This window comes from Gorilla gorilla, chromosome 8 (assembly GCF_029281585.2).
Source record: "Gorilla gorilla gorilla isolate KB3781 chromosome 8, NHGRI_mGorGor1-v2.1_pri, whole genome shotgun sequence".
NCBI classification, from domain to species: domain Eukaryota; kingdom Metazoa; phylum Chordata; class Mammalia; order Primates; family Hominidae; genus Gorilla; species Gorilla gorilla.
Genome location: NC_073232.2, coordinates 61689737 through 61717284, shown reverse-complemented (window position 1 = coordinate 61717284; position 27548 = coordinate 61689737). Strand labels below are relative to the sequence as shown.

General features: G+C 35.7%; 1 protein-coding gene across 1 annotated transcript in view; it reads right to left on the bottom strand.

Moving 5' to 3' along the window:
* Positions 1-27548, bottom strand: part of PCDH15 (protocadherin related 15) — a 1796064-nt gene that overhangs the window by 136850 nt on the left and 1631666 nt on the right. The window contains exons 25-26 of the mRNA XM_055352068.2: positions 16251-16391; positions 14229-14341 (exon numbers count right to left, since the gene is read on the bottom strand). Coding sequence (XP_055208043.2) covers positions 14229-14341; positions 16251-16391 — 254 coding nt within the window. The remainder of the gene's footprint in view (positions 1-14228; positions 14342-16250; positions 16392-27548) is intronic.

The following is a 27548-nucleotide window of genomic DNA, read 5'->3' as shown; positions in this document are numbered from 1 at the left end:
AACAGAAATTTTGTGTCTTTTGACAAATATCTCCCCAATCCTTCCCTTCCTACCCAGCCCCATGTAACCATTTTTTTACGCTCTACTTTCATGAGTTCAGCTGTTTTAGGTCCCATATATATTAGCTTTATTAGATCACTATTAGAACATGCAGTTTTTTTCTCTGTGCCTGATGCATTTTAGTTAACATAATATCCTCCAGATTTGAGACAAATGAACGTATTTGAGACAAAATAGAATGCTAGTTAAAGTCTAGGTTCATTCACATTGTCCCAAATAAAAGAATTCCCTTCATTTTTAAGGCTGAGTAATATTTCATTGTGTGTGTATATATATATATACATATATATCACATTTTATTTATCCATTCATTCACTGATAGACATTTTGTTTGATTCCATATCCTGACTATTATAAATAATGCTGCAATAATCATGGGAGTGCAGATATCTCTTCCACCAATAGCCTGATTTAAAAATGGACCAAGGAGCAGAATAGATAGTTCCAAAAGAAGACATACAAATGACCAGTAAATATGTGAAAAAATGTTCAATATCAGTAATGATCAGAAAAATAAAAGTTAAATCTACAATGAGATATCACCTCACACCTATTAGAGTAACTATTAATAAATCCACTTCATATAACTTGTGTGTGAATATGTCTCTCACCAGGTTCAGGCACTGGTAATACTGCAGCCCAGAATGCAGTGGAGGGAAGCATTTGGGTTCCTATTCCAGCTGGTTCACATAGTGACACTGTGTGCTATCTTCCACACGGTGAGAGTTTTCCCTTAGGATCAGTTATTAGTGAACTTCCTTCACACTGACCTAAAATATTTCTGTTTTTCATCTACTCATCTCACTTTTCACCTGAACCCCTGGTAACCAATGATCTTTTTACTGCCTCTATATGTTTAACTTTTCTAGAATGTCACATGGATGAAATCATACAGTATGTAGTTTTTTGGACTGGCTTCTTTCCTTATCAATATGTGCTTAAGTTTCCTCTATGTCTTTTTGTATTGTGATATCTCATTTCACTTTATTGCTGAATAATATTACATTGTATTGGATGTATCACAAATAACTGCACTTCAAAATAACTCCAAAATAACTCCAAAATGGTTTAAAGTAAATATTTGCAGATTAAATGCAAACCGAAAAAGTTAACTGCTTTGGAATTCGCATGCACAATACTTACAATATAACCTCATGAAGATATAAACTAATTCATACATATCCTTTTTGTTTTGTTTAGACGGAGTCTCGCTCTATCGCCCAGACTGGAGTGCAGTGGCGCGATCTCGGCTCACTGCAACCTGTGGCTCCCAGGTTCAAGCAATTCTCTGCCTCAGCCTCTGAGTAGCTGGGATTACAGGCGCCCACCACCACACCTGGCTAATTTTTTGTATTTTTAGTAGAGATGAGGTTTCACCACCTTGGCCAGGCTGGTCTTGAACTCCTGACCTCGTGATCCACCCATCTCGTCCTCTCAAAGTGCAGGATTACAGGTGTGAACCACCACACCCGGCCCATATATATCCTTTTAATATTTCTAAGTGTTTTTTGAAAATATAGATTACAATAAATCTTTCAATTAAGTATATATTAACTAATTTTCTGAATAATGACTATAGTAGACTAACATAATTTGCAATGTCTAAATGTTAGACCCAGTTTTTACTGTATAAATATAGATGAAACAATTACAATTTAAAATCTACTTTTATTGTCGAGTTCAAGAAGTAACAATAAAAGTAAATGTTGTATGTGTCAAGTAAAGCTTCTAATTATTTTAAAAGCCAGGCAATTTAGGATATAAAAGTGTTTGTAAATAGATGCTATAAAATTTCACTAGGATTCAATCTGGCTTTATTGCTTTCTTTGTACTAAGAGACAAATCTAATTTATTTTGACATGTTTGAATTCAATGTATTTGCAAATCAGTACCAATTAAGGTACTGTTTTTATACCTACTATTGAGAGGATTTAATAAAAATGGGAAGGGAAGAATAAAAAAAAACACCCACTAGAACTCCGATTATTTATAATCTTGGAGTAATTGCATCAGAGTGATCTAATTTTACATATTTAAATAAGAAAAACAGTTTAAAAAAGACATGAATCAGGAGAGACATGCCAGTTCTTCCAGAATACTTAGGATGGAATTTAGATAAGAAAATTAATGAAGGGCCAAAAGACTAGACACTGCTTTTTACGTATGTTCCAAAGAATGCGTGCTTTCTGTCACTAAGAGTTTCGCTTCTATTCAGTTCCTTAAAGAATCTTCATCTGGAGGATATAAAAACTGAAGTATAAACAATTTATCCAAATATTTGAAAGCAAAAACTGCAACCTAAGGTGTTTGGTTTTTCCTTTGCTTAAATTATTATATTGTTCTCATTAAAATACTGTGTTCTAATCTCTCATAGTCATTGGCTCTTAAAGCTTAAATCCATAAGAATGTGCTGGAGAAATTTTTTAAACTTACTAAAGTACAGAAGATCCCTGATTTATGATGGTTTGACTTTCGGTTTTTTACTTTACTATGGGTATGAAAGTAATATACATTCAGTATGCTCCTCGACTTACAATGGGGTTAGGTCCTGATAAACCCATCCCTGTTTGTCTACTGCCCTACCTTAATTATTATAGAGGGCCCTTCTCACTCTCAAAAGTGTCCTGCTTTGGACAATAAATTATATGGTCTTACCTATGCTGGAAACTATATGGATATATTAAAGTAGCAAATTTATTCCTCTCACTTGAAAATTTATAATTTTTTTTTTTAGTGAGACCGAGTGTACAGGTAATCAGAATTCTGTTTTGAATTATACATTATTTGACATTAATATAGTAATTTCTGCTTTCCCTTGTAATTGCCAGATATACATTTTCTGTTCACTCTATTTTTGTGCATGTGATTTTGGTTTAAGTACATTACTTAATGGCATGAAACCATGTGTGAAAAGTTTACCAGAGGTAAAAAGCATTCTTAGAAGATTAAGTAAATGGCACAGCTATTAAGCACCGGAGGAGTTGGGAAATGAATGACTTATCCATTATAAAGTGGTGATAAAAATGTGATGATTTTGAATCAAGATTTAAATAGTATAAAATTCTACTTTCCATGGAGATTGTGGAAGCACAAAGTGACTTCCATTAAGAGGATATGCATACGTCATTTGCCTGTTTAACACCATTCAATGTCTTCAAATTTCTCTGTGATAATGAACAAAGTTTTTAGTATGACTCAGTAAGTCCCTTCGCAGTCCAACTCTCCCTACTTCTCCAGACTCATCACCATAGGACTCCATTTAGTATGCTATTTTGTCTCAAATATGTTTGCATTGATTACTAATAAAATAAAATTAATGTATCCTACTATATGTTTTACTTGGATCAAAATTTCCCATAGATACAATACAATGAAATAATGGGACCTATAAAATCACTCTTTGTATTGAAAAGTTTGTGCTAAATTCTAAACAGTGGATGTAAGGTGAACTGCTTGGACTTGAGTCCTTTGTTGAAGGAAGACTTGCTTCACTCTGCTACATGAGCAAATGCCAAAATGTGTATAACCTTGGAAATGTGAAAGAGAAATTAAATTCCATGTAGGTGCACAGGGAACCTAACAAAACTGTAATGAAAGATTGTCAGAATCATTTTGTCAATAGTTAAATGAGCGAAACCTATTATGTTTGAGGCAAGGTTTTAATAGTGTCATAAAAAGACAGGAAAGGCTATCTTCAGGTAAAGCCAGCTCTTACATTGGACAACAAATCTAAATTAAAATAGAAAACAATTTTAGCAATCGAGTTATGCTCTCTGCATATGCGTTTGTTTTATATTATTTTAATAGTCTTCAGACAGCTTTCATTAACTTATTTGCAATCAAGACAAATCATTCTTTCCAAACTATTGTTCATCTTATTAAAATCTTTTCTCAAAATCTGTAAGTCCAAGCTTGGAAGGTTTTATAAGAATGATAGCCTGGGCAATATAGCAAGACTCTGTCACTACAAAATAATTTAAAAAAAATTAGCTGGGCATGGTGGCATGCACCTAAAGTCACAGCTACTTAGGAGGTTGAGGGCTGAGATGGAAGATTGCTTGCAGTGAGCTATGACCGAGCCATTGCACTTCAGCCTGGAAGACAGAATGAGATCTTGTCTCTAAAAAGAAAAAAAAAAAATGATGGCTATGTTTCTCAACATAAGGTAATTTTAATTCTCTTTAATAATGAAATGTTAACTAGACCTGCTCACTTGCTATTTCTTTGGCCACTGTGATAATATTACTTGCATTTTCATAGTTTACAAAAATGAATGTCTTGATTATAAATTATACTTTTTCTGTTTTGTATATCAAGAGGTATAATGCTAATCCTTTGTTAAATATACTCTAATTTTATTCTTTAATATAAAGCTTCTTGAGAAACTTATTTTGAGTATAAATTGTGTACAACTTTCAACCTGTCATTTATTACAAAACTAATTCATATGAATCAACCAACTAGCAATTTTTTATTTTAACAGAGAAAGTGGTAAGATTATCTTTTGAAGAAGGAGTTAAAATTTTGCAAAATTTCAGAATGTTCACATGTATAATATTCTGATTTTGAATTTGATATATTAAATTTTAATAATAATAGAAATTGAAAAGGACTTACAGTATATTCTCTGAGTTTAGCAATATATCAACTTAAGAGGTTAACAAATATAACTTAGGGATATTTGCCCTTATTTTTATTATATATATACCAGTATAAATTTTGAATTTAGGTTGTTATGGAAATTACACATGCAAATATACAAATCTTAAAAATTAACATGAATGTGACACTAAATCATGCAATGGTTAATATTCAAGTTGATACATTTCCATTTTTAAATAAATAACAAAGGCCTACCTATATAGGTGGCATATATCTTTGAACATTTTGCAATTAATTGTATTTGGCAAATTTTTTGATAAATTGTGTAATATAATGCATTTCCCACTCAAAATCAATATTCACATTTAGACTCTATGATCTATTCCAGACGTGTTGACCTTTTCATGATATTTACTTTTAAAACTGATGACAAGTGAATTTCAGTGTGTATAAGTCTTAGTCCATCATCCTGAAATGAAGGTCAAATGTCATTCTCATTCTTCAGAAGGCTAACTTACTTCACCTACGGGAGTCAATGTAATCTCAAGTAGTATGTGTTTGAACTGCTATTAGGATTTTGCTATTTCTGTAGGGTTTAAATGAAAGATATATAAAAGGAATTTAATGACTCTGACATTGTAACTAATTTCTAAAATATCTAAAGAGATAATTGACCGAAAATCTCTTAGCAAATATGAACATGCAGTGACAATGAGAGTATGCCTCTCAGATCTTCAACTACAGGAAGCACAATTGGTCAAGGTCCCAGTTACTGTGCTCTGAAATCTGTTTATGTTTGTATGAAGGACATAGTTCCTAAGGGCTGCTTAAGGAGTCAAGTATTGAAATGATTATTAGGTCAACTAAATGATCTCTATAGTCTATTTCATTCATTGCATAATGTGAATTTGAGAAAAGAATTTTTATGAATAAGATTAACACATTTTTCTCAATTTCTAATGAAAAACAAATTGTAGAAAATGATTTAAACAAAGATATGCAATTGTAAATAGATATGAAGAAACTACCTAATCACTTGAATGGTTAAAAAATCAAAGTTTATAATTGGAATATTTCTGTGTAATAGGGATATTACCTGGACTTAATTCATTTCCCTCCCATCCCCCCAAAAAATGAAGCTAGTTGGAGATAATTTTGAGAAAGAGAGGTGGAGGGATGTTTCAACAATAAAGAATGAAGAAATGCCATTAGCTTTTTAAGAACTTTTTGTTTAGCTCTTTGTTCAAGGAAAGATAGTAGAACAAGAAGGAAGAATGACCACATGGGGCATGCAAATTCTAAGACACTAATATCATTGTTATATCTTTGTCAAAAATAGAAACTGAAGGAACCAAATAAAAGAGAAACAATGATTGTGGAAGATTTGTTACAATTTGAGATTTTTGGTCGTGGGTATGCTTCTAAAATATACAAACGTTTGTTTACAGTTGTAGAAAATGTCACAGGATCCTTGGGATGTTGCTTTTCCAGTAGGAAGCCTCTGTGGCTGGTGGCACCTTTGCATGAATTTTTTTCAGGCCTACTGGGCTTGTTTCACCCACTCAGCCTGGCAGGCTTCACTTGGCTTCTTCTACCGGCCCAGATCCCATGCCTGCCAAAGGTAAGCCAGGTGCAGAGCAGCAAGGTGGGGATGAGAGTGAGTGTGGGGTCCACCACTGTGCACAGCCAGGCACACTGGCTGCTGTGGTGGGAAGGGCGGCTCCAGGTGCCAGCACAGATGCCAGCTCCATACAAGCCGGCGGCTGGATCTGGTGCACTGCAAGCAGATTCCACTGAGGGCACCCATGTCTGGATGAGGAGAACGTGGTGGCACCCAGTAGATTGGAGACAACAGAAACCAGAGTCCCAAAGAGGGTGTCATAGCCCTGGCTCAGGGAGCTCCTAGGTCTGGGATCCCTGAAGGGCCACTTTGCTTCTCTTCTCTCCTTCTCATTGCCCACAATGTGGCAAGCAGGGAGGCATGTTTCAGCCCTGCTGGTATTACTGCTCTTTCAGTCCTGCCATTCAGCAGCTCCCAAGTTCTTGTCCCACATCTAGGAAGAATTAGGTATATGGCCATCTGAAGGGTGAGCAAGGCAAAGAGGTGCTTCATTGAGCAACAGTACATCTCTCAGGAGACCTGAAATAGGTAGCTCCTATATGCAGGCAGGCTGTCCCAATGTCTGCAGCCCTCAGTGGAGAGGAGACCCAGAGTGGGTAGCTCCTGTCCTCAAGCAGGTTGTCCTGATGTCTGCCTGAGTCTGGTTGAGACTGGGGTTTTTATGGGCTTCAGAAGGGAGAAAGTGATATTGCTGATTGGTCCATGGGCAGCCATGGGCAGCCATAGGCAGCCTGGAGAAAGCACCATAAGTTCTCACTCCAGTCCAGGGAACTGGCAGGCTGGGCACCAGCCTTCAGGCAATCCTTGGCTAGAAGGTGGGGTTTCACCAGACCCATCCCTTTCCACCCAGGAGCCTGTCTGCCTTCTGCTGCCATTCATGGCACCCAGGCTGTTTGTGCCCAAGAGGTTCCTGCAGGCCCGCCCAGGACACCCCCAGCCCCACCTTCTCTCCCAAGCTCATTGCTGCCCAAAGTCCAGAGGGGGCTGAGGTGGCAAGGGGCTGGTATGTCAGCACCATATGAGTGTGGGCACACACAGCCAGGTGGTGACAATGCTCGGGGCTTGATGACAGCTTTGCTCTGAAATTGGAGCAGGCCCTGGAAGCAGGGAGAGGCCAGGCATTGGGAGAACACACTTTGAGCATGCAGCGGGAGGGGGGCCCAGGTCCACAGTCTCAGCTGGGTGATTGCACCTGCACCTGGGAGCTCTGGACTCCAGCCCCTCCAACTCAGAAGTGGGTGGGGCCCCTGCCTGTTCTCAGCTCTCACTGACTCTGCAGAGTGCATAGCCCCAGCTGTGCTTCCCTGGTTGCAGCCAGCGTCTTTGCAGCAAATGCTCCAGACAGGTTGCTGTTGTCATCAAAAGGAATAGTATACAGTATGAAGAGATATATATTTCAAAAGTTTTAGGAAGAACTCATTGTTTTCTGGATAGAACAATTGTCCATTAATGACAAATGAAGCACACAATGTCTTGATCCTCCATTTCACCTAAGTGACTCCATAAAAGATTGATGTGAAAAGGTCAAGAAATTAATAAAATGAGTCTGCTTCAATTACTATAACAGCCCTACAAAGCAAAGAGAATCCAGTGTATAGTAATTCTTATCTACGATGACTCTGGCCATTATAAAAGTAAACATATGAGGCAATTTTCTTCCCATTATGTGATTACTCCTACCCTTAATGATTATTGAAAGCCAGCCACCAGGAAATAACATCAGTTCACAGGATTTGAAAAAAAAAAATCAAATCTTTTCCCAATACTTATAAATTATCTTAATATTATAAATTATAAACCAGAAAAACATCATTTTCCTTGAGAAATGTATTTTTAAATAATGACAACCTAATTTATTTTATTGAGTATAGGGTTGTCTTTGTAAAATTCTTGAATAATTTTCAAACTTCATTAAGGGAGCATTAGCAGAAAGTAAAGAAGTAATTTTTTTGTTCTGTTTTGTTTTATTTTATTTTGAGACGGAGTCTTGCTCTGTCACCCAGGCTGGAGTGCAGTGGCACAATCTCAGCTCACTGCAAGCTCAGCCTCTCGGGTTCATGCCATTCTTCTGCCTCAGCCTCACGAGTAGCTGGGACTATGGGCACCCGCCACCATGCCTGGCTAATTTTTTTGTATTTTTAGTAGAGACGGGGTTTCACCGTGTTAGCCAGGATGGTCTCAATCTCCTGACCTCGTGATCCGCCCGTCTAGGCCTCCCAAAGTGCTGGGATTACAGGTGTGAGCTACTGCGCCCGGCTGTAAAGAAGTTTTTAAATATGCAAATGAAACAGAGGCAGAGCATGATTAACTATGTGGAAGGAGGGGTTGGCTTTTTATTATGTTGTTACTTTTACATAATTCAGAAAACCTACTAATTATCTGTCAACAAAACTTCACAGGCAAACCAGTAGGTTTTTCCTTTAGTAAATATTAAAGTACTTACTGTGGTGTTTATTACTTGTGTCTATTATTTTGTTATTTTACAATTTTGGAAGAAGGCAATGATAGGTCTATTGTTATATTCCAGCAACTAATCAATTACCAATAGAACAACATAGAAGTGCTTTCAATTCTAAAAAAAGAACAATGGATTTTGTTTCTCTGTCTAGCTAGAACTGGTATATTGAAAAACGTATGCCAAATAGTAAATGCGACCTCTGAACCATTTTTGATCAACGTCTTCACAATGCTAGTTTTCAACTCATAACTCAAATTTACACTTTGACATTGTGCTTTCATTTTTATTTTCTTTATATTTTACTTTTGTGACCAAGACACTGAAAATTCTCAGAAAACTGGAGAAAGTAATTCATTGTATAAAATATTCAACCTTTAGCTTGAAGTCCAGAAAGGTTTGGCTTGGAATATGTAATGTTAATACTCATTAAACTGAAATCACTAAAAATACAGATTTTTAAAACAACCAGAAATGTTAATCTGAGATTTGCTTTGAATTAAAAAAATAAATATTCATTCTCTTGATATTTTAAGAACAATTTACTTCACTAACGCATATTTAAACGTAAAAATGTTTCTACTCTATCATTAGCTCATGTACTCCATGGTGCATTCTAACTAATCAGTCATTTTAAAATCACTGTGGCAATTAAAATCTATGAATCTGTAAATTGTTTACAATCACATGTTTAATGTGCTAGGTCTTCACCTACACCATTTCCCCTTTTTCCTCAACAATTGAGGTTGAACTAGGACACAGTTGCCTAGCAAGGAACAGCATTCCTCTCCCCTAGTTAGAGCTAAACGTAGACCCGTACCTGGATTCTCACAACGAAATGTGAGCTGAACTGAAATGTGCAATTCTCACCTCACTTGGTTAAGGAAATCTCTAGATGTGGACTTCTGTCTGGTTTCCCCTTTCTGCTGACTAAAATGGTAATAATGAGTTATTTTGAAATAGAGTGTTGAAGATGGTGACCCCTGAGTTGTCCCAGGTCCCTGAACTTTAAACCATTGACATTTGGTGGTTTCCTATTACAGTGACCTAAACTACCCTAACTCAGTCTGATTACCCTGAGATTTAATGATTTAATGACTATCTAATAGAAATAAGTCAACGGAGTCAGTGACAGAAGGGGGATGTATGGGTCAATAATTCAGTTAAATATTCTACGATAAATAAATACTTTATCTTTAAAATCTCTCTTTTATACCTAATCATTTGCTAAATGCTAATTTTTCCTATGGAATTCAAACACAAGTATTGGAATGAAGACATTCCTGAGATGTAAAAGCCATGTGTACCTCAGCTTACAGTGCTAGATTATTGCTTTCCATTTGTAACACATTACCTTCCCCTACACCCTACAAAGAACATAAATCTTGAGCTATCATTTTTATATTTCCCCCAAATTTGATCACAAGAAGTAGAAGTTTTTTCACTAGGAGCAATCCCAACACGAAGGACCATCCTAATAATCAAAAATTAATAATGTTATTTAGCATCTCTGGGAATAATGTGCATCCAGTTGAGGCAGTAAAATGAATTTGAAAAAATTAGAGAAGGAATGAGGCATATGAGGTTGGCAGAAACCATTCTGTGCTTCACTTTTTTTCATTAAGAAAGGAAAGTGTGTTGGCCTCTAAAGCAGCCTGAAATGGCATAGGCATATTGCCAAAGTTAGCAATTGAACATATTAAAAGAAAATACCATACAGAAATAAAAATATTCTACCATGAATATTTTCATATTTTCATATATTCATATTTTGCAATATGAATGAGAATGACTTTTAAATATGATTAATTATGCGATTAGTTGTTGGAAACTAATAAAATGTTGAACAACTTATATTAGTTGAAACAACAGTAGCTAATAGGACTAAGCCTGCTCAGGAAATGATGCAGACCACTTAGTTCCATATTTTTTTGGCCAGAAATCAGTCAAACGGCAGAATTCAGAATTCATCCCTAGTTAATAAGGAGAGGAAATGTAATCCAGCTATATGCCCATGAGAAAAAGGATTTAGGAGGCATCCAGATACTGCTATGTATTTCCTCAATGATCTTCAAAAAGAATGAAGAGATAATTGAAGATGATAATCATTAGCCTTAAGTTTCTTTATAGTTCAGAAAAAATTTTGGTTCAAATTTAGGCCTATATAAACATTTATATTCAATTATTTGCATTTATCCAAAAAGTAGTGTCCTTGTTCATATTTGGCATAACATTTATTTTTCAAATTTTCTGGTTATTTGATAAAAAATTAATCCTTTTAAGTACTCAAGTACTACTAAATGCATTACGATCAAGATACTGATTCTTAGCATCTCTGGGAGTTATGTGTGTACAGTTGTGTATATTATTAATACACAGTAGGATGCAACAAGATTACCAAATTCTCTTTATAACTCAGAATAACAAATGAACTGGGATAATCAAGGGCAATTTTGCAATTGTTAGAATTCTGGAAGATCAAAATTCTCCCACATGTACCCATGTGACTGTTGTTAATTTTAGTACCATATAATTGGCTAACTTTTGCTCTCTAAGTTAACAACAACTTTATTAAGAGAATCTATTCGTAGTTAATAGTTCTATGCAGAGACGGTATGAAATGGTAAATTATACGTTGAACAACACATTCGCATTTTTAAAACATGGCATTAAGCAAAGATACTTAATAAAGAAAGTTAAATGAGCAATGCCCTGTTTCAATTTATGACCTTGGCCTCAATGCCACAATATTTTAGCTAAAAGAGAAGTCTAGAGGCATATTTCTATTAACAAGGAAATGAGCTCTAAATGAAAACCTAGAGAAACAGTACACCACTTAAGTTTATTTAAAGAGGAAGTTTAAGCAATATATCACTTTCTTCTCTTGGAGTTTCCAAAGATAATTAGACTTGCCGCAAGGGGCTTTGAAGAACACAGATGGGAATTTTAAGTTAAAACTGTGAGCGTTTTTTTGGATCCACTTAGAAGACTAAGTATATTTTTTGAGAACACCTGATCTAGATAATTTAGTGAGAAACAAAGTGAGTTTATATCCGTCCTGTTCTTGAGAACTCCAAAATTAACATGTTCAGAGAAGTTCTTCCAAAACAGAAAGCTGTGCATAGGAGTCCCCCTTTATTTATGGGGGATATACTCCAAGACCTCCACTAGAAGCCTGGAACTTCAGATGACACCAAAGCCTACATTTACTATGTTTTTTTTTTTTTTTTTTTTTTCCCTGATAACCCAGTTACTAAGTGACTGATGGGCAGCCTGGATACAATGGACAAAGGAATGATTCAGCTCCAGGGCAGAGTGGCACAGGACAGCACAACATTTCATCATGATACTCAGAATGCCATACAATTTAAAACTTACGAATTGTTTATTTCTGGAATTTTCCACTTAATATTTTCTGACCACGGTTGACCTCGGGCAACAAACTGTGAAAAATGATACTGTGGATAAGGAGGGGACTACTGTATTCCATAGCAAAGAATTGGAATCCAATCCAAAGGATTGGAAGCACAGGTTACTGTGTCAGAAAAAAAGGAAAATAATAGATAATAATGTACATGTGGGTGAGAATAACCTTTTAAAACAGATTAAACAAGAATTCTTATTTGTTTTACATATGGTTTACATCTCGATGATCTACATACATGCTATGGAAGATTTTCTGGTAATTATATTACATAATTTAATTTTGTGTAGATTCTTCTAAAGGCAGCTTTGTATGAGAGGATGAAACTGCTTGGTTCAGTGGGTTAAGTGCTTGCAGATGTATCCCTCACCTACCTTATTCCTCAGTACCTTAGCTGCTGCTCTAGCTTAAAATTATTAATTCATTCTAAGAAAGTATAAAACACTAAAATCATCCTAGAACATGATCAAGTTCTCCATTACCTGAAATATTCATTTTTCATTATCCTCAATTATTATCATCATCCAACTTTCAATTTTTCTTTGGATAGACTAAACTACTAAAATATTCTGGAATTTAATGTAGACTCCCACACCCTTATTTATATTTCTGCATAGGCTGATTATTTGGTGTGGAATATCTGTCTACATCTTTTTGGATTGACTAAACTCTACATTTCCTTCAATCTACAACTTAAAACTGTGTTAATCATGTTCAAACATAGTTAAGTGCCGCTTAGCCTGCTTCCTCAATACTGTGATCTTATTTCTACCATTGTGTTCTCACAGTGTATTATATTTTTCATATAGTTATTTGTTTCCAGAGATACCAGAGAGCTTGCTTTCTCTCTCTCTCTCCAGATAAGGACATGGCAAAAAGGCAGCTGCCTATAAGACCAGAAGAGACCCTGAACCTGACCATGCAGACACCCTGGTCTTAAACTTGGATTGTCAGCTACCAGAACAATAAGAAAATAACTTTCTGTTGTGGCCAGGCACAGTGCCTCACACCTGTAATCCCAGCACTTTGGGAGGCTGAGGCGGGTGGATCAGGAGGTCAGGAGATCGAGACCATCCTGGCTAATGTGAAACCCCACCTCTACTGAAAATACAAAAAATTAGCCAGGCATGGTGGTGGGCGCCTGTAGTCCCAGCTACTCGGGAGGCTGAGGCAGGAGAATGGTGCAAACCCAGGAGGTGGAGCTTGCAGTGAGCCAAGATTACGTCACTGCACTCCAGCCTGGGCAACAGAGCAAGACTCCATCTCAAAAAAAAAAAATAAATAAAATAAAAAAAGAACAGAATTTTCTGTCGTTTAAGCCACCCAATTTATGGTATTTTGTTATGGCTGCTTCAGTTGACTAAAACAGTATATATACTAACCGTAAACTATAATATATAATATTGGTGTATATGCATATAGTGTATATATATAAATGTATATGTATTATATATGTGTATATATAGTGTGTATATATATATATACACACAGTATATATATAAATTTATGTATACACACAGTATATATATAAATTTATGTATACACACAGTATATATAAATACACACACTACATTTATATATATACACACTATATATATATACACACTATATATATACACATGCACTACATATTTACACACACAAACGTACACACATTCACACATACACACTGATTAGATGGAAAATATGATTGCAGATTGCCTGCCAAAATTGGAAATTGAATGAAATGTTCCACCTGGCAATAATGAGAAACTAAAGATCTATTTCTCACCATTCAGATCATTAATTAGAATTGAAACCCCAAAATATAATGTTGTATTTTAATAAGTTTGCATTAATTTTTTAAAAAGTATCCATTATTCATTAAACCATTACTAAAACATATTTTATACTAAATTGTCATATTAACCATTTAAAAATTTAAAATATATTTTACGTTAATTTAGAAACGCCTAAACCAAAATTGGAAGTCTACTCATAAATTCATATTACATCAATTTTGAGAGACTCCTTTAAAAAATGCCCTAAACATTTCGTTTATTTCAAAATCGGACAGAAATCAATACCTATATTCCTCCTGTGTGAAGCGTGGGATCTCACCAGGATGTAAGACAAGAATCTTCACTGTGGCACTGCTGGACATCACAGGCTCCCCATCATCAAAAGCAACCACCACCAACTTAAAAAGCAATAAAAATTCATGTTAAAGATTATAAGTAAGAACAGCGTAACAGCATAATTTTTATATGTATGTTTTTACTTATTGGATTCCCTGGTTCCAGAAGGGGAAGCAATGATCATTTCCTCACTGCCTACTAGGTGGCAGACACTATGCTAGAAAATACTACGTTCTCACTTAATCTTTACAATAATCCAGCTAGATAAATGTTATTATTTTCAATTGCTAGATGAGAATACTCAAAGAAGTAACTAACTCTATGATTAAAAAACAACTACCAATAAAACAAGTATATTATACTATATCTCTCCAATTAAAGACTCATTTCTATAATTCCACTGGGGCCCACAGTAAATACACATGATTTTATAGCACCAATACACTTATTTAAGAAGTGTTAAATTCAGACACATAAAAAGCTAATTATCTTGCTCAAAAAAGAAATTAATTTTCCTAGTGAATTAGTTGTTTTTGAGATTAAAGGGCAGAAATACTTTACTCTAGAGGATAAAATTGGAAATCTTTATAGTTTAACATTCTTTGGTATACTATCTCTTAAAAACAAATTATAAGGCCAAGTTCATTTGGTATAGCAGAAATTGTTCAAATGATGAAAACTAAGAAAAAGCTTTAGTGTTGAGATGTGATGTCTGACATTATTTATCACTGCAATAGGATTTATACTTGATTATTTTCTTTAATAACCTACATTACATCAAAGTAATTGTATGTTTACTTTAAGACATGTTAAATACTTTCAGAACTATGTGCTTCTTTGGAATATAAATTCTTTTGGAAGCTGCAGGTTAATAATGTAAACTAATTCAACCTAGATCACAGAAGACTGTAACCAAGGATCATCCTGAGAGCCACAGTTGACCTTTGGGTTAATGCTAATTTACAAACTGATCAGCTGTTCCAAACAGCGGTAAAATCATGAGAGACATAGTGCTCACTGATCCTTACATGGTTAACTGATAAAGCTCTTTCCCTACTGTAGAGTCAAAGACTTTATTCACAGTGACAAAAATTATTCTAAGTAACTATTAAAAATGGAAATGTTCAAACACTTAATAAAATTGTCTACTTATGGTAATGCAAATTATTGTTTTAATACCTTGCCAGGTAGAGACAGGCATTATTTTGTCAAATATATTTTTAAATATGTAAAAAACAAAAGAGGGAATATGTTCTGTTTCATTAGTATTTGAAGAAAAGTAAAATTTGACAAAAAATCAAATAGATACAGATATTTTCCTAGATATATGCAAAGATTAACATAACAACAATCGGTATTGAGTGGTATTAGGGAAATGGATACTCTCAGGAAAGATAAAGAATGCACAGAAGGGGTATTTTTTTCAAATTTTCTAGGATTGTAATATATCAAGAGCACTTATCTTAAAAAAATGAGTAAGGGAAAAATGATATTCATACAAGTAGTTGCATGATAGCATTTATTGTAACAAAAAATGGAAAGTCTAATTATAAAGCAACTCAGTATTATGTTAAAAAGAAAAACAAAATGTTATATAGTAAAATACTATGAAACCACTAAAATAATAGTATTACTGTCACTTATTGGCATAGACAACATCGTATTGAATTTAAAAACCAGTATGTATAAGACTACGTGATTTGAAAACATATATTTATATATTGTGTTTGTATGAAATGTCATCATGAGGATACAGATCAAAACGCAAATTCTAGCTATTTCCAAGATGTGAGATACCAAGTGGTTTTCTTTTTACTATTTTGTAAGTTTCTAAGAGAAAAAAAAATTCTAATTTAAAAAAATTAAAAAGGAGAAAAATTGAAAGAAAAAAATGTGCCGTCATCTGTTAAGCCAAATTCTCCATCAAAAATTAAACATCAAATAGACTACATAATGAAAAGAGACACTGACCTTAAAAATTGTTGTAGGTTCTTCATTAAGATTGACTCGTGTTATTACTCTTCCAGAATCTTCTTCCACATCAAAAATACTGGCAGGGTAAGGAAACTGTACATCATCTACTCTATACCTCACACGACTTGCAGGTAATCCCTAAAATAAAATTATTAATTATTAATTTGCTGTTACCAAGTTAACACACAGTGTAATGATAATATTAAATGGATCTTTAAAATTCATGGTCTTTTAGAAGTGAAAATCATATTTCCATATTTTCATTCTTTCAGAGCTGAAATGTAGCCAGATCATTATTTCTTCATGATAACTCAGTCCGAATCAATGAAGTATCTCTACTACAGGTTATTTTAAAACGATTTATATGAGAGAAAAATTAATGGTTGCTTTGGGCATCTTCTCTACCACTTTCCTTTAATTATGTGAATTACATCTTCCTCCCAAAAAACCCAGTATCTCCTTTTTTAAATTCAGAGACAGGGTGTTGCTTTGTTGCCCAGGCTGGAGTGCAGTGGCATCACCATAGCTCCCTATAACCTCAAAACTTCTGGTTTCAAGTGTTCCTATCCCACTTCAGCCTCCCAAGTAGCTGGGAATACAGGTGTGTGCCACCATGCTTGGCTAATTTGAGAGGACTGTAGTAAAGTGCAGGAATGGACATGAAAGCTAAAAAAACAAAAATTATTTACCATCTACACTGTGTTGATTACCATGCTAGGTATTTCTATACATCATTAAATTAATGCTCAATCTTTTAAGATGACATTAATAATGAAGATGATAGTAATAATGGTAAGTTAATGACGCTAACAATTGCTAGATGCTTACCACTTGCCGGAACCACATTAAAGATGATGTATGTGTACTCTGTTACCCATTTTAGAGCTAAGGAACTTGTGGCTTACAATAAGTTAAAGAGTGCTGAAATATTCCAGAGATAGGCCAAGATAAGTTGGAACACCAAACAAAGTCACTTTTAAAGAAAACAATTAAAATTTGAATTAAAGTTTTTAAAAGAATCAAAGTGATTACAAAGGAACAGTCAAAATTTTGCTGGCTGTCCTCACTTATATTAGGTTTCAGATTGGTTTCCTTTGGAACTATGTAGGGTGACACTGAGGTGAGCACTGTAACATTTACAGTGCCTAGGCCTTGTAAATTTCTTAAAACCTAGAAGTCAAATAATTATCTTGAGCAGAGAACTAGTATGTGGTAAAGTTTTACTTCAAACCTAAACACTAAATTACAACATTAACTTCTTCAGAGAAAGAAACACTCCTATTTGGCATTATTCTGATGAAGAAGAAGTAAGGACATTACCCCCCACAGGGTGTTGATTTGGCTGGACTTGACACTTATAAATGGTGTAAAAACAGTTCTGAGAACATTGCTTTTTATATTTCCATTTTCTTCAAGACTGTCCTTGAAAATAATCTGTTGCTCATGTTGGTTCCTGAATTACAGTTGGGCTATGAGATAAATATGAGTTTTCAGGATTTGTATAATTCCCTATTTTCTGTTAGTTCAGTCCTTTCATATACTACACATCACCACTGATCACTGTCTCCTTGAATACATTCTTTATTTAACCTTTTTCCACTATTCCGCCTTTTCTCCTTCCCATCTGGTGCTCTGTCTCAGACTCTTTGCTTGTTCCCACTCTTTCTGGCTACTAAATGTTGGAGTTTTCCAAGGCTCTGTTTCAAGAACTTCTATATTTTCTACTTCTACTCTCGGCCCTTGGAACCTCTCCCAGTCTGATAGCTTCAAATATCTTCTATTTGTTCATAAATATCAAATTTTAATATCTGGCTAAACTCTGAACCTTTTAAGTCCAAACTAGTATATACAATTGTCCACAGATATGCTATTTTCAAATAAACGTATTCAAAACCAGAATAATGATTTCATCTCCCAAATTTATAATTCTTCTACTATAGATAATGGCTCTACCTTTTACTAAGGTGTTCTATCTGAAAGCCTAGGGGTAATCACTGATCCTTTCTCTTAAGCCCCATAGCCAAATCATCATCACATGCTGCCAATACCTCAATGAGTATAGGCCCTAATGTCTTCTCATATCCTCTGTGTTTTCTGTAGTAGACTCTTAATTGACTTTCTGCTTCCATTGTATTAAAATTATCTCATGACTCCTGCTTAAACCCTTCCAATGATTTTGCATCACACACACAAAAAATAAATACAAAGTTGTTAGTATGGGCAATCTGATCCTAAAAACATCTCTTTTTTGCCTATTCATCTGATTTCACCTTGTTCATTTCCCTTTCACACATTTTCCTTGTTCCTGCCTCCTTGGCTTTGCCAAGGCAATAGTCCTTTACCAGGAAAATAAGGTGGCAATACAATACACTCATCTCTCAGATTTTTGGCTAACAAATTTACCTTCCTCTTCTCCAGGCGTTCTCTAATACTCCCTTTAAATTATCTTTCTTCAGCAACCCTGTCTGAAATTATAGCATATATTTTATGTATTTACTTGTTTACTGTTTGTCTCCCACATAAGAATACAAGCTTTATTAGGGTAGGGACTGTAGCTGAGTACCTTGAATGTTACCTGACCCATAATATGTACTCAAGGAGTATTTGAATAAATAATTTTTTATTTATAAAAAAATTTATTTATAAATTTTATTTATTTATAAAATTTTTATAAATTTTATTTATTTATAAAATTTTTATAAATTTTATTTATTTATAAAATTTTTATAAATTTTATTTATAAAATTTTTATAAATTTATTTAAAAATTATTTATAAAAATTTTATTTATAAATTTTATTTATAAAAAATTTATTTGCATAAATAAGTGAATGGATAACCACACACTGAGGGTGCCCAGACACTTCAACTGATATCTAAAGTATTCATATATTTCAAGGTTTGGGAAATAGAGAACATTGAATAAACCTTGAAAGCATGTTAGGGAATTGCCAGTTCTGGGATAATATTTTTATATAAACCACTGATTTCACCTAGTGGTGGATGGTCAGTTCACCCACTGAAGATGTATAGAAACAACGACACATTTTTTTAGAAAAACTTTGGCCTATATGGACAGAATCAGACTTATTATAATCATATACAATGGCAAACCTTGTATATGATTTGCTTGTGAAAGAGTGGGGGTTTAGCAGAAGACATCGTAGGACTTGGGGCACAGTGTCATGCAATGTCAGCAACTTTGCTTGCATTTGAATAATAATGATAATAACAAGAGTTGTTAGCTATCAGTTTGAGTATTTTACTGTGTATCAGACTGCATGTATTACATGCATTTTCATACCTACAATAAGTTCAGAAGTTGGTATGAATAGTACCTACATTTTTTTTTTTTTGAGACAGAGTCTTGTACTCTCACCCGGGCTGGAGTGCAGTTGCACAATCTCCGCTCACTGCAACCTCCGCCTCTCGGGTTCAAGTGATTCTCCTGCCTCAGCCTCTCAGGCAGCTGGGACTACACGAGCCCGCCACCATGCCCGGCTAATTTTTTTCTATTTTTAGTAGAGATAGGGTTTCACTATGTTGGCCAGCCAGGTCTTAAACTCCTCCTGACCTCATGATCCGCTCGCCTTTGCCTTCCAAAGGGCTGAGATTACAGGCGTAAGCCACCGCGCCCAGTCCTACTACCTATATTTTTAAAATAATAAAATCTACTTTAAGAATTATCTTCTGAAATTTCCTTAGCTGGAAAATGCCAAAGTTATTAATTGAACAAACTTGGCTCACACTAAAACAGAAGTCTTTTAATAACAAATCAACTTAACATTTTTCAGTACTATCTTAAAGGCAATAGTCCTTTACCAGGAAAATAAGGTGGCAATACAATTGAGCAAAATTACTTGGCAAAGATACTATAGAATTTGATACCCTAGTAAATCTTGCCTTAGAACACTTTCTAAGAGGTTATGCAGCACATAATTCAAGTCACCTCCAGAACAGGAGGTCAATGATGAAAGAGGATAATTATAGCACCAACTGTTTCAAGAACAAATTTTTAGAGTTTTTGCTAGCATGAGGACCCATTCAGTCTGTAGGACAGTGACTAAAATTACTTATGACAATCACAGATTGGCTCTCAAAAACATAAAATAAGTTAATTATACTTAGAATCTTCTCTTTAATAAAGCCAACATATTTTTGTTGCATATGGAATTATGCCTGTAATTGATAAAATGAAAAAGAAAACATGCTGGTATTATGGAATGTTATCTCTCACATGCCTAAAATAGTTTGCTATCCAGAACATCTTAGAACTTCTGGAAGATTTTTACAGATAAGATTCTATATATATAAATATGAACATATGACTGAAATAGTTTGCTATCCAGAAAATCTTAGAACTTCCTAGATGATTTTTACAGATAAGATTGTATGTATACAAATATGAACATACATGTTACATAGTGACTACATCAATAAGCTTTTTATTCTAAGATTGCAATTATTCTATAGATTACCACACCATCATGAAAGTGTGGCCCTGATAGGACTCATTTAGCCTGCAAGAAACATTTTGATTCTTTTATCACCCTTGTTATCAAAGCACATTTTATTTTATATCACATATTATGATAACTATACTAAATAACTAAAATGATGTAGACTTTCCTGTCAAAATATTTAAAAGTTTTTTTCTCTCTCTGTTCTTTCCTAAAATCTTCCTTCCCTTCTTCCCTTCTTTTTGCTTTCCCTTCCTCCCTCCTTTCCTTTCTTTACTTCTTTCCAAAGTCTTTTTAAAATAGTTGTATAAATAAGCTATATAATAGGTAAAGGTAATAAGCTTTGGGAAACAGCTCTAATTCCTAACGTTATTTCTGGGAAATTTACAAAATGAATCAAGTCAAATTCATTGTTTTAAGAAATTATAAAAATAGCTGTGGCTTTAATCTTGGAAAAAATTGTCATTTTGAAACCCAGAATTTCAAGTACTCTAAAAAAGTTATAAACTTGATCACTTAAAATTACGAATTAGCATTTATTAATATCTTTTAATACTTTATTCCACTAAAATATAATAGATATGATCGAAGTATTCTAATGTATAAAACTCACTCTTATTAGTTATGTTTTAAAAACTAAAATAATATAGTAAATGAGTTTATGAATTATATATTTTAATTATTATATATGTGACAAATATTTAAATAATCATTCATATATATATGTATATATATTTTAAAGACAGGATCTTGTGTTGTCACCCAGGCTGATGTGCAGTGGCATGATTATAGCTCACTGCAGCTCACACAATCTTTCTGCCTCAGCCTCCCAAGAGGCTTGATATGGTTTGACTTTTGTCAACTCATGGGCTCATGCAATCTTTCTGTCTCAGCCTCCCAAGAGGCTTGATATGGTTTGGCTTTGCCTCCACCCAAATTTCATCTTGAATTGCAGTTCTCATAATCCCCATGTGTTGTTGGAGGGACCTGGTGGGAGGTAACTTAAACATGGGGGCAGTTACCCTCATGCTGTTCTTGGGACAATGAGTGGCTTCTCATGAAATCTGATGGTTTTATAAAGGGCTTTTCCCCCTTTTGCTTGGCACTTCTCCTTGCTGCTGCCATGTGAAGAAGGATGTGTTTGCTTCCACTTCCACCATGACTGTAAGTTTCCTGAAGTCTCCCCAGCCCTCTGGAACTGTGAGTCAACTAAATCTCTTTCCTTTATTAACTACCCAGTCTTGGACAGTTCTTTATAGCCATGTGAGAATGGATTAATACATAGCTGGAACTACAGGTGCATGCCATCATGCTGAACGAATTATTTTTAATTATTTGTAGAGATGGGGATTTCCTTATGTTGCCCAGGTTGGTCCAGAACTCCTGGCCTCAATTATTCCTTTCAGTTTGGCCTCCCAAAGTATTAGGATTACAGGTGTAAACCACTGCACCTGGCCTAGATAAACATTAAATTTCCAAATATTTGCTTTTATTTTAAATTGTATTAGGAATAAACAGAAGTCTCTTTTATATATTCCCAATAAGTTAATATTTCTTTCAATTATATACTTCAAATAATCATATTTTTTAAAGTAAACTATAGAAAACATTTAAAATCAATATGAAAATTTTAAATATTAATTTCTACTTCATTCATCATAATATAGTATGTATATTCTACTGTATCTCTCTATGCATAGCTGTATATATGTCAAGAGGAATTTTTTGGACCATGAATAATGATAAAAGCTATCTGTTTACAAGTAAATCAATATTTGGAGGAGGTTCCAAGATGGCCAAATAGGAACAGCTCCAGTCTACAGCTCCCAGCGTGAGTAATGCAGAAGACGGGTGATTTCTGCATTTCCAACTGAGGTACTGGGTTCATCTCACTGGGGCTTGTTGGACAGTGGGTGCAGCCCATGGAGCAGGGTGGGGCATTGCCTCACCTGGGAAGCACAAGTGGTTGTGGAATTCCCTTTCCTAGACAAGGGAAGCTATGACAGATGGTACCTGGAAAATTGGTACACTCCCACTCTAATACTGCGCTTTTCCAACAGTCTTAGCAAACAGCCCACCAGGAGATTATATCCCACGCCTGGCTCGGAGGGTCCCACACCCATGGAGCCTCACTCACTGCTAGCACACCAGTCTGAGATCGAACTGTGAGGCGGCAGTGAGGCTAGAGGAGGGGCGTCCGCCATTGCTGAGGCTTGAGTAGGTAAACAAAGTGGACAGGAAGCTCGAACCGGGTGGAGCCCACCACAGCTCAAGGAGGCCTGCCTGCCTCTGTAGACTCCACCTCTGGGGGCAGGGCAGAGCTGAACAAAAGGCAGCAGAAACTTCTGCAGACTTCAACATCCCTGTCTGACAGCTTTGAAGAGAGTAGTGCTTCCCCCAGCACAGAGTTTGAGATCTAAGAATGGACAGACTGCCTCCTCAAGTGGGTCCCTGACCCCCAAGTAGCCTAACTGGGAGACACATCCCAGTAGAGGCCGACTGACACCTCATATAGCCAGACGCCACTCTGAGACGAAGCTTCCAGAGGAAGGATCAGGCAGCAACATTTGCCATTCTGCAATATTTGCTGTTCTGCAGCCTCCGCTGGTGATACCCAGGCAAACAGGGTCTGGAGTGGACCTCCAGCAACTCCAACAGTCCAGCAGCTGAGGGTCCTGACTGTTAGAAGGAAAACTAACAAACAGAAAGGATATCCACACCAAAACCCCATCTGTACATCACCATCATCAAAGACCAAAGGTAGATAAAACCACAAAGATGGGGAGAAACCAGAGCAGAAAGGTTGAAATTCTAAAAATCAGAGCACCTCTTCTCCTCCAAAGGAACACAGCTCCTCATTAGCAATGGAACAAAGCTGGATGGAGAATGACTTTGAGGAGCTGAGAGAAGAAGGCTTCAGACCATCAGTAATAACAAACTTCTCCGAGCTAAAGGAGGATGTTTGAACCCACCACAAAGAAGCTAAAAACCTTGAAAAAAGATTAGACGAATGGCTAACTAGAATAAACAGTGTAGAAAAGACCTTAAATGACCTGATGGAGCTGAAAACCATGGCAGAAGAACTACCTGAGGCATGCACAAGCTTCAGTAGCCGATTTGATCAAGTGGAAGAAAGGGTATCAGTGATTGAAGATCAAATGAATGAAATGAAGTAAGAAGAGTTTAGAGAAAAAAGAATAAAAAGAAATGAACAAAGCCTCCAAGAAATATGGAACTATGTGAAAAGACCAAATCTACATCTGATTGGTGTACCTGAAAGTGACGGGGAGAATGGAACCAAGTTGGAAAACACTCTGCAGGATATTATCCAGGAGAACTTCCCCAACCTAGCAAGGCAGGCCAACACTCAAATTCAGGAAATACAGAGAACACCACAAAGATACTCCTCAAGAAGAGCAACTCCAAGGCACGTGATTGTCAGATTCACCAAAGTTGAAATGAAGGAAAAAATACTAAGGGCAGCCAGAGAGAAAGGTCTGGTTACCCATAAAGGGAAGCCCATTAGACTAAAAGTGGATCTCTAAGCAAAAAATGTACAAGTCAGAAGAGAGTGGGGGACAATATTCATCATTCTTAAAGAAAAGAATTTTCAACCCAGAATTTCATATCCAGCCAAACTAAGCTTCATAAGTGAAGGAGAAATAAAATCCTTTACAGACAAACAAATGCTGAGATATTTTGTCACCACCAGGCATGCCTTACAAGAGCTCCTAAAAGGAAGCACTAAACATGGAAAGGAACAACCAGTACCAGCCACTGCAAAAACATGCCAAATTGTAAAGACCACTGATGCTAGGAAGAAACTGCATCAACTAACGAGCAAAATAACCAGCTAAGATCATAATGACAGGATCAAATTCACACATAACAATATTAACCTTAAATGTAAATGGGCTGAATGCTCCAATTAAAAGACACAGACTGGCAAATTGGATAAAGAGTCAAGACCCATCAGTGTGCTGTATTCAAGAGACCTATCTTATGTGCAGAGATACACATAGGCTCAAAATAAAGGGATGAAGATCTACCAAGCAAATGGAAAGCAAAAAGAAAGCAGGGGTTGCAATCCTAGCCTCTGATAAAACAGACTTTAAACCAACAAAGATCAGAAGAGACAAAGAAGGCCATTACATAATGGTAAAGGGATCAACTCAACAAGAAGAGCTAACTATCCTAAATACATATGCACCCAATACAGGAGCACCCAGATTCATAAAGCAAGTCCTTGGAGACCTACAAAGAGACTTAGACTTCCACACAATAATAATGGGAGACTTTAACACCTTCAGTTCTTCAGAGCAAAACTGAAAGAGATAGAGAAACAAAAAACTCTTCAAAAAAATCAATGAATCCAGGAGCTGGTTTTTTTAAAAAAATCAACTAAATTGATAGACTGCCAGCAAGGCTAATAAAGAAGAGAGAAGAATCAAATAGACACAATAAAAAATGATAAAGGGGATATCACCACTCAGCCCACAGAAATACAAACTACCATCAGAGAATACTATAAACACCTCTATGCGAATAAACTAGAAAGTCTAGAAGAAATGGATGAATTCCTGGACACATACACCCTCCCAAGACTAAACCAGGAAGAAGTTGAATCCCTGAATAGACCAATAACATGCTCTGAAATTGAGGCAATAATTAATAGCCTACCAACCAAAAAAAGTCCAGGACCAGATGGATTCACAGCCAAATTCTACCAAAGGTACAAAGTGGAGCTGGTACTATTCCTTCTGAAGCTATTCCAGTCAATAGAAAAAAAAGGAATCCTCCCTAACTCATTTTATGAGATCAGCATCATCCTGATACTAAAGCTGGCAGAGACACAACAAAAAAAGAGAATTTAAACCAATATCCCTGATGAACATCAATGTGAAAATCCTAAACAAAATACTGGAAAACCAAATCCAGCAGCACATCAAGAAGCTTATCCACCACGATCAAGTTGGCCTCATCTCTGGGATGCAAGGCTGGTTCAACATATGCAAATTAATAAACGTAATGCAGCATATAAACAGAACCAAAGACAAAAACCACATGATTATCTCAATAGATGCAGAAAAGGCCTTTGACAAAATTCAACAGCCCTTCCTGCTAAAAACTCTCAATAAACTAGGTATTGATGTAACGTATCTTAAAATAATAAGAGTTATTTGTGACAAACCCACAGCCAATATCATACTGAATGGACAAAAACTGGAAGCATTCCATTTGAAAACTGGCACAAGACAGGGATGCCCTCTCTCACCACTCTTATTCAACATAGTGTTGGAATTTCTGGCTAGGGCAATCAGGCAGGAGAAAGAAATAAATGATATTCAATTAGGAAAAGAGGAAGTCAAGTTGTCCCTTTTTTCAGATGACATGATTGTATATTTAGACAACCCCATCATCTCAGCCCAAAACCTCCTTAAGCTGATAAGCAACTTCAGCAAAGTCTCAGGATACAAAATGAATGTGCAAAAATCACAAGCATTCCTGTACACCAATAACAGACAAACAGAGAGCCAAATCATGAGTGAATTCCCATCCACAATTGCTTCAAAGAGAATAAAATACCTGGGAACCCAACTTACAAGGGATGTGAAGGACCTCTTCAAGGAGAACTACAAACCACGGCTCAACAAAATAAAAGAGGACACAAACAAATGGAAGAACATTCCATGCTCATGGATAGGAAGAATCAATACCATGAAAATGGTCATACTGCCCAAGGTAATTTATAGATTCAATGCCATCCCCATCAAGCTACCACTGACTTTCTTCACAGAATTGGAAAAAACTACTTTAAATTTCATATGGAACCAAAAAAGAGCCCACACAGCCAAGACAATCCTAAGCCAAAAGAACAAAGCTGGAGGTATCACGCTACCTGACTTCAAACTATACTACAAGTCTACAGTAACCAAAAACAGCATGATACTGGTACCAAAACAGAGATATAGGCCAATTGAACAGAACAGAGCCCTCAGAAATAATACCACACATTTACAACCATCTGATCTTTGACGAATGTGACCAAAACAAGAAAAAGGGAAAGCATTCCCTATTTAATAAATGGTGCTGGGAAAACTGGCTAGCCATATGTAGAAAGCTGAAACTGGGTCCCTTCCTTACACCTTATACAAAAATTAATTCAAGATGGATTAAAGACTTAGATGTTAGACCTAAAACCATAAAAACTCTAGAAAAAAACCTAGGCAATACCATTCAGGACATAGGCATGGGCAAAGGCTTCATGACTAAAACACCAAAAGCAATGGCAACAAAAGCCAAAAGTGACGAATTGGATCTAATTAAACTGAAGAGCTTCCGCACAGCAAAAGAAACTACCATCAGAATGAACAGGCAACCTACAGAATGGGAGAAAATTTTTACAGTCTACCCATCTGACAAAGGGCTAATATCCAGAATCTACAAAGAACTTAAACAAATTTACAAGAAAAAATCAAACAACCCCATCAAAAAGTGGGCAAAGCATATGAACAGACACTTTTCAAAAGAAGACATTTATGCAGCCAACAGACACATGAAAAAAATGCTCATCATCATTGGCCATCAGAGAAATGCAAATCAAAACCACAATGAGATACCATCTCACACCAGTTAGAATGGTGATCATTAAACAGTCAGGAAACAGGTGCTGGAGAGGATGTGGAGAAACAGGAACACTTTTACACTGTTGTTGGGACAGTAAACTAGTTCAACCATTGTGGAAGACAGTGTGGCGATTCCTCAAGGATCTAGAACTAGAAATACCATTTGACCCAGCCATCCCATTACTGGGCATATATGCAAAGGATTATAAA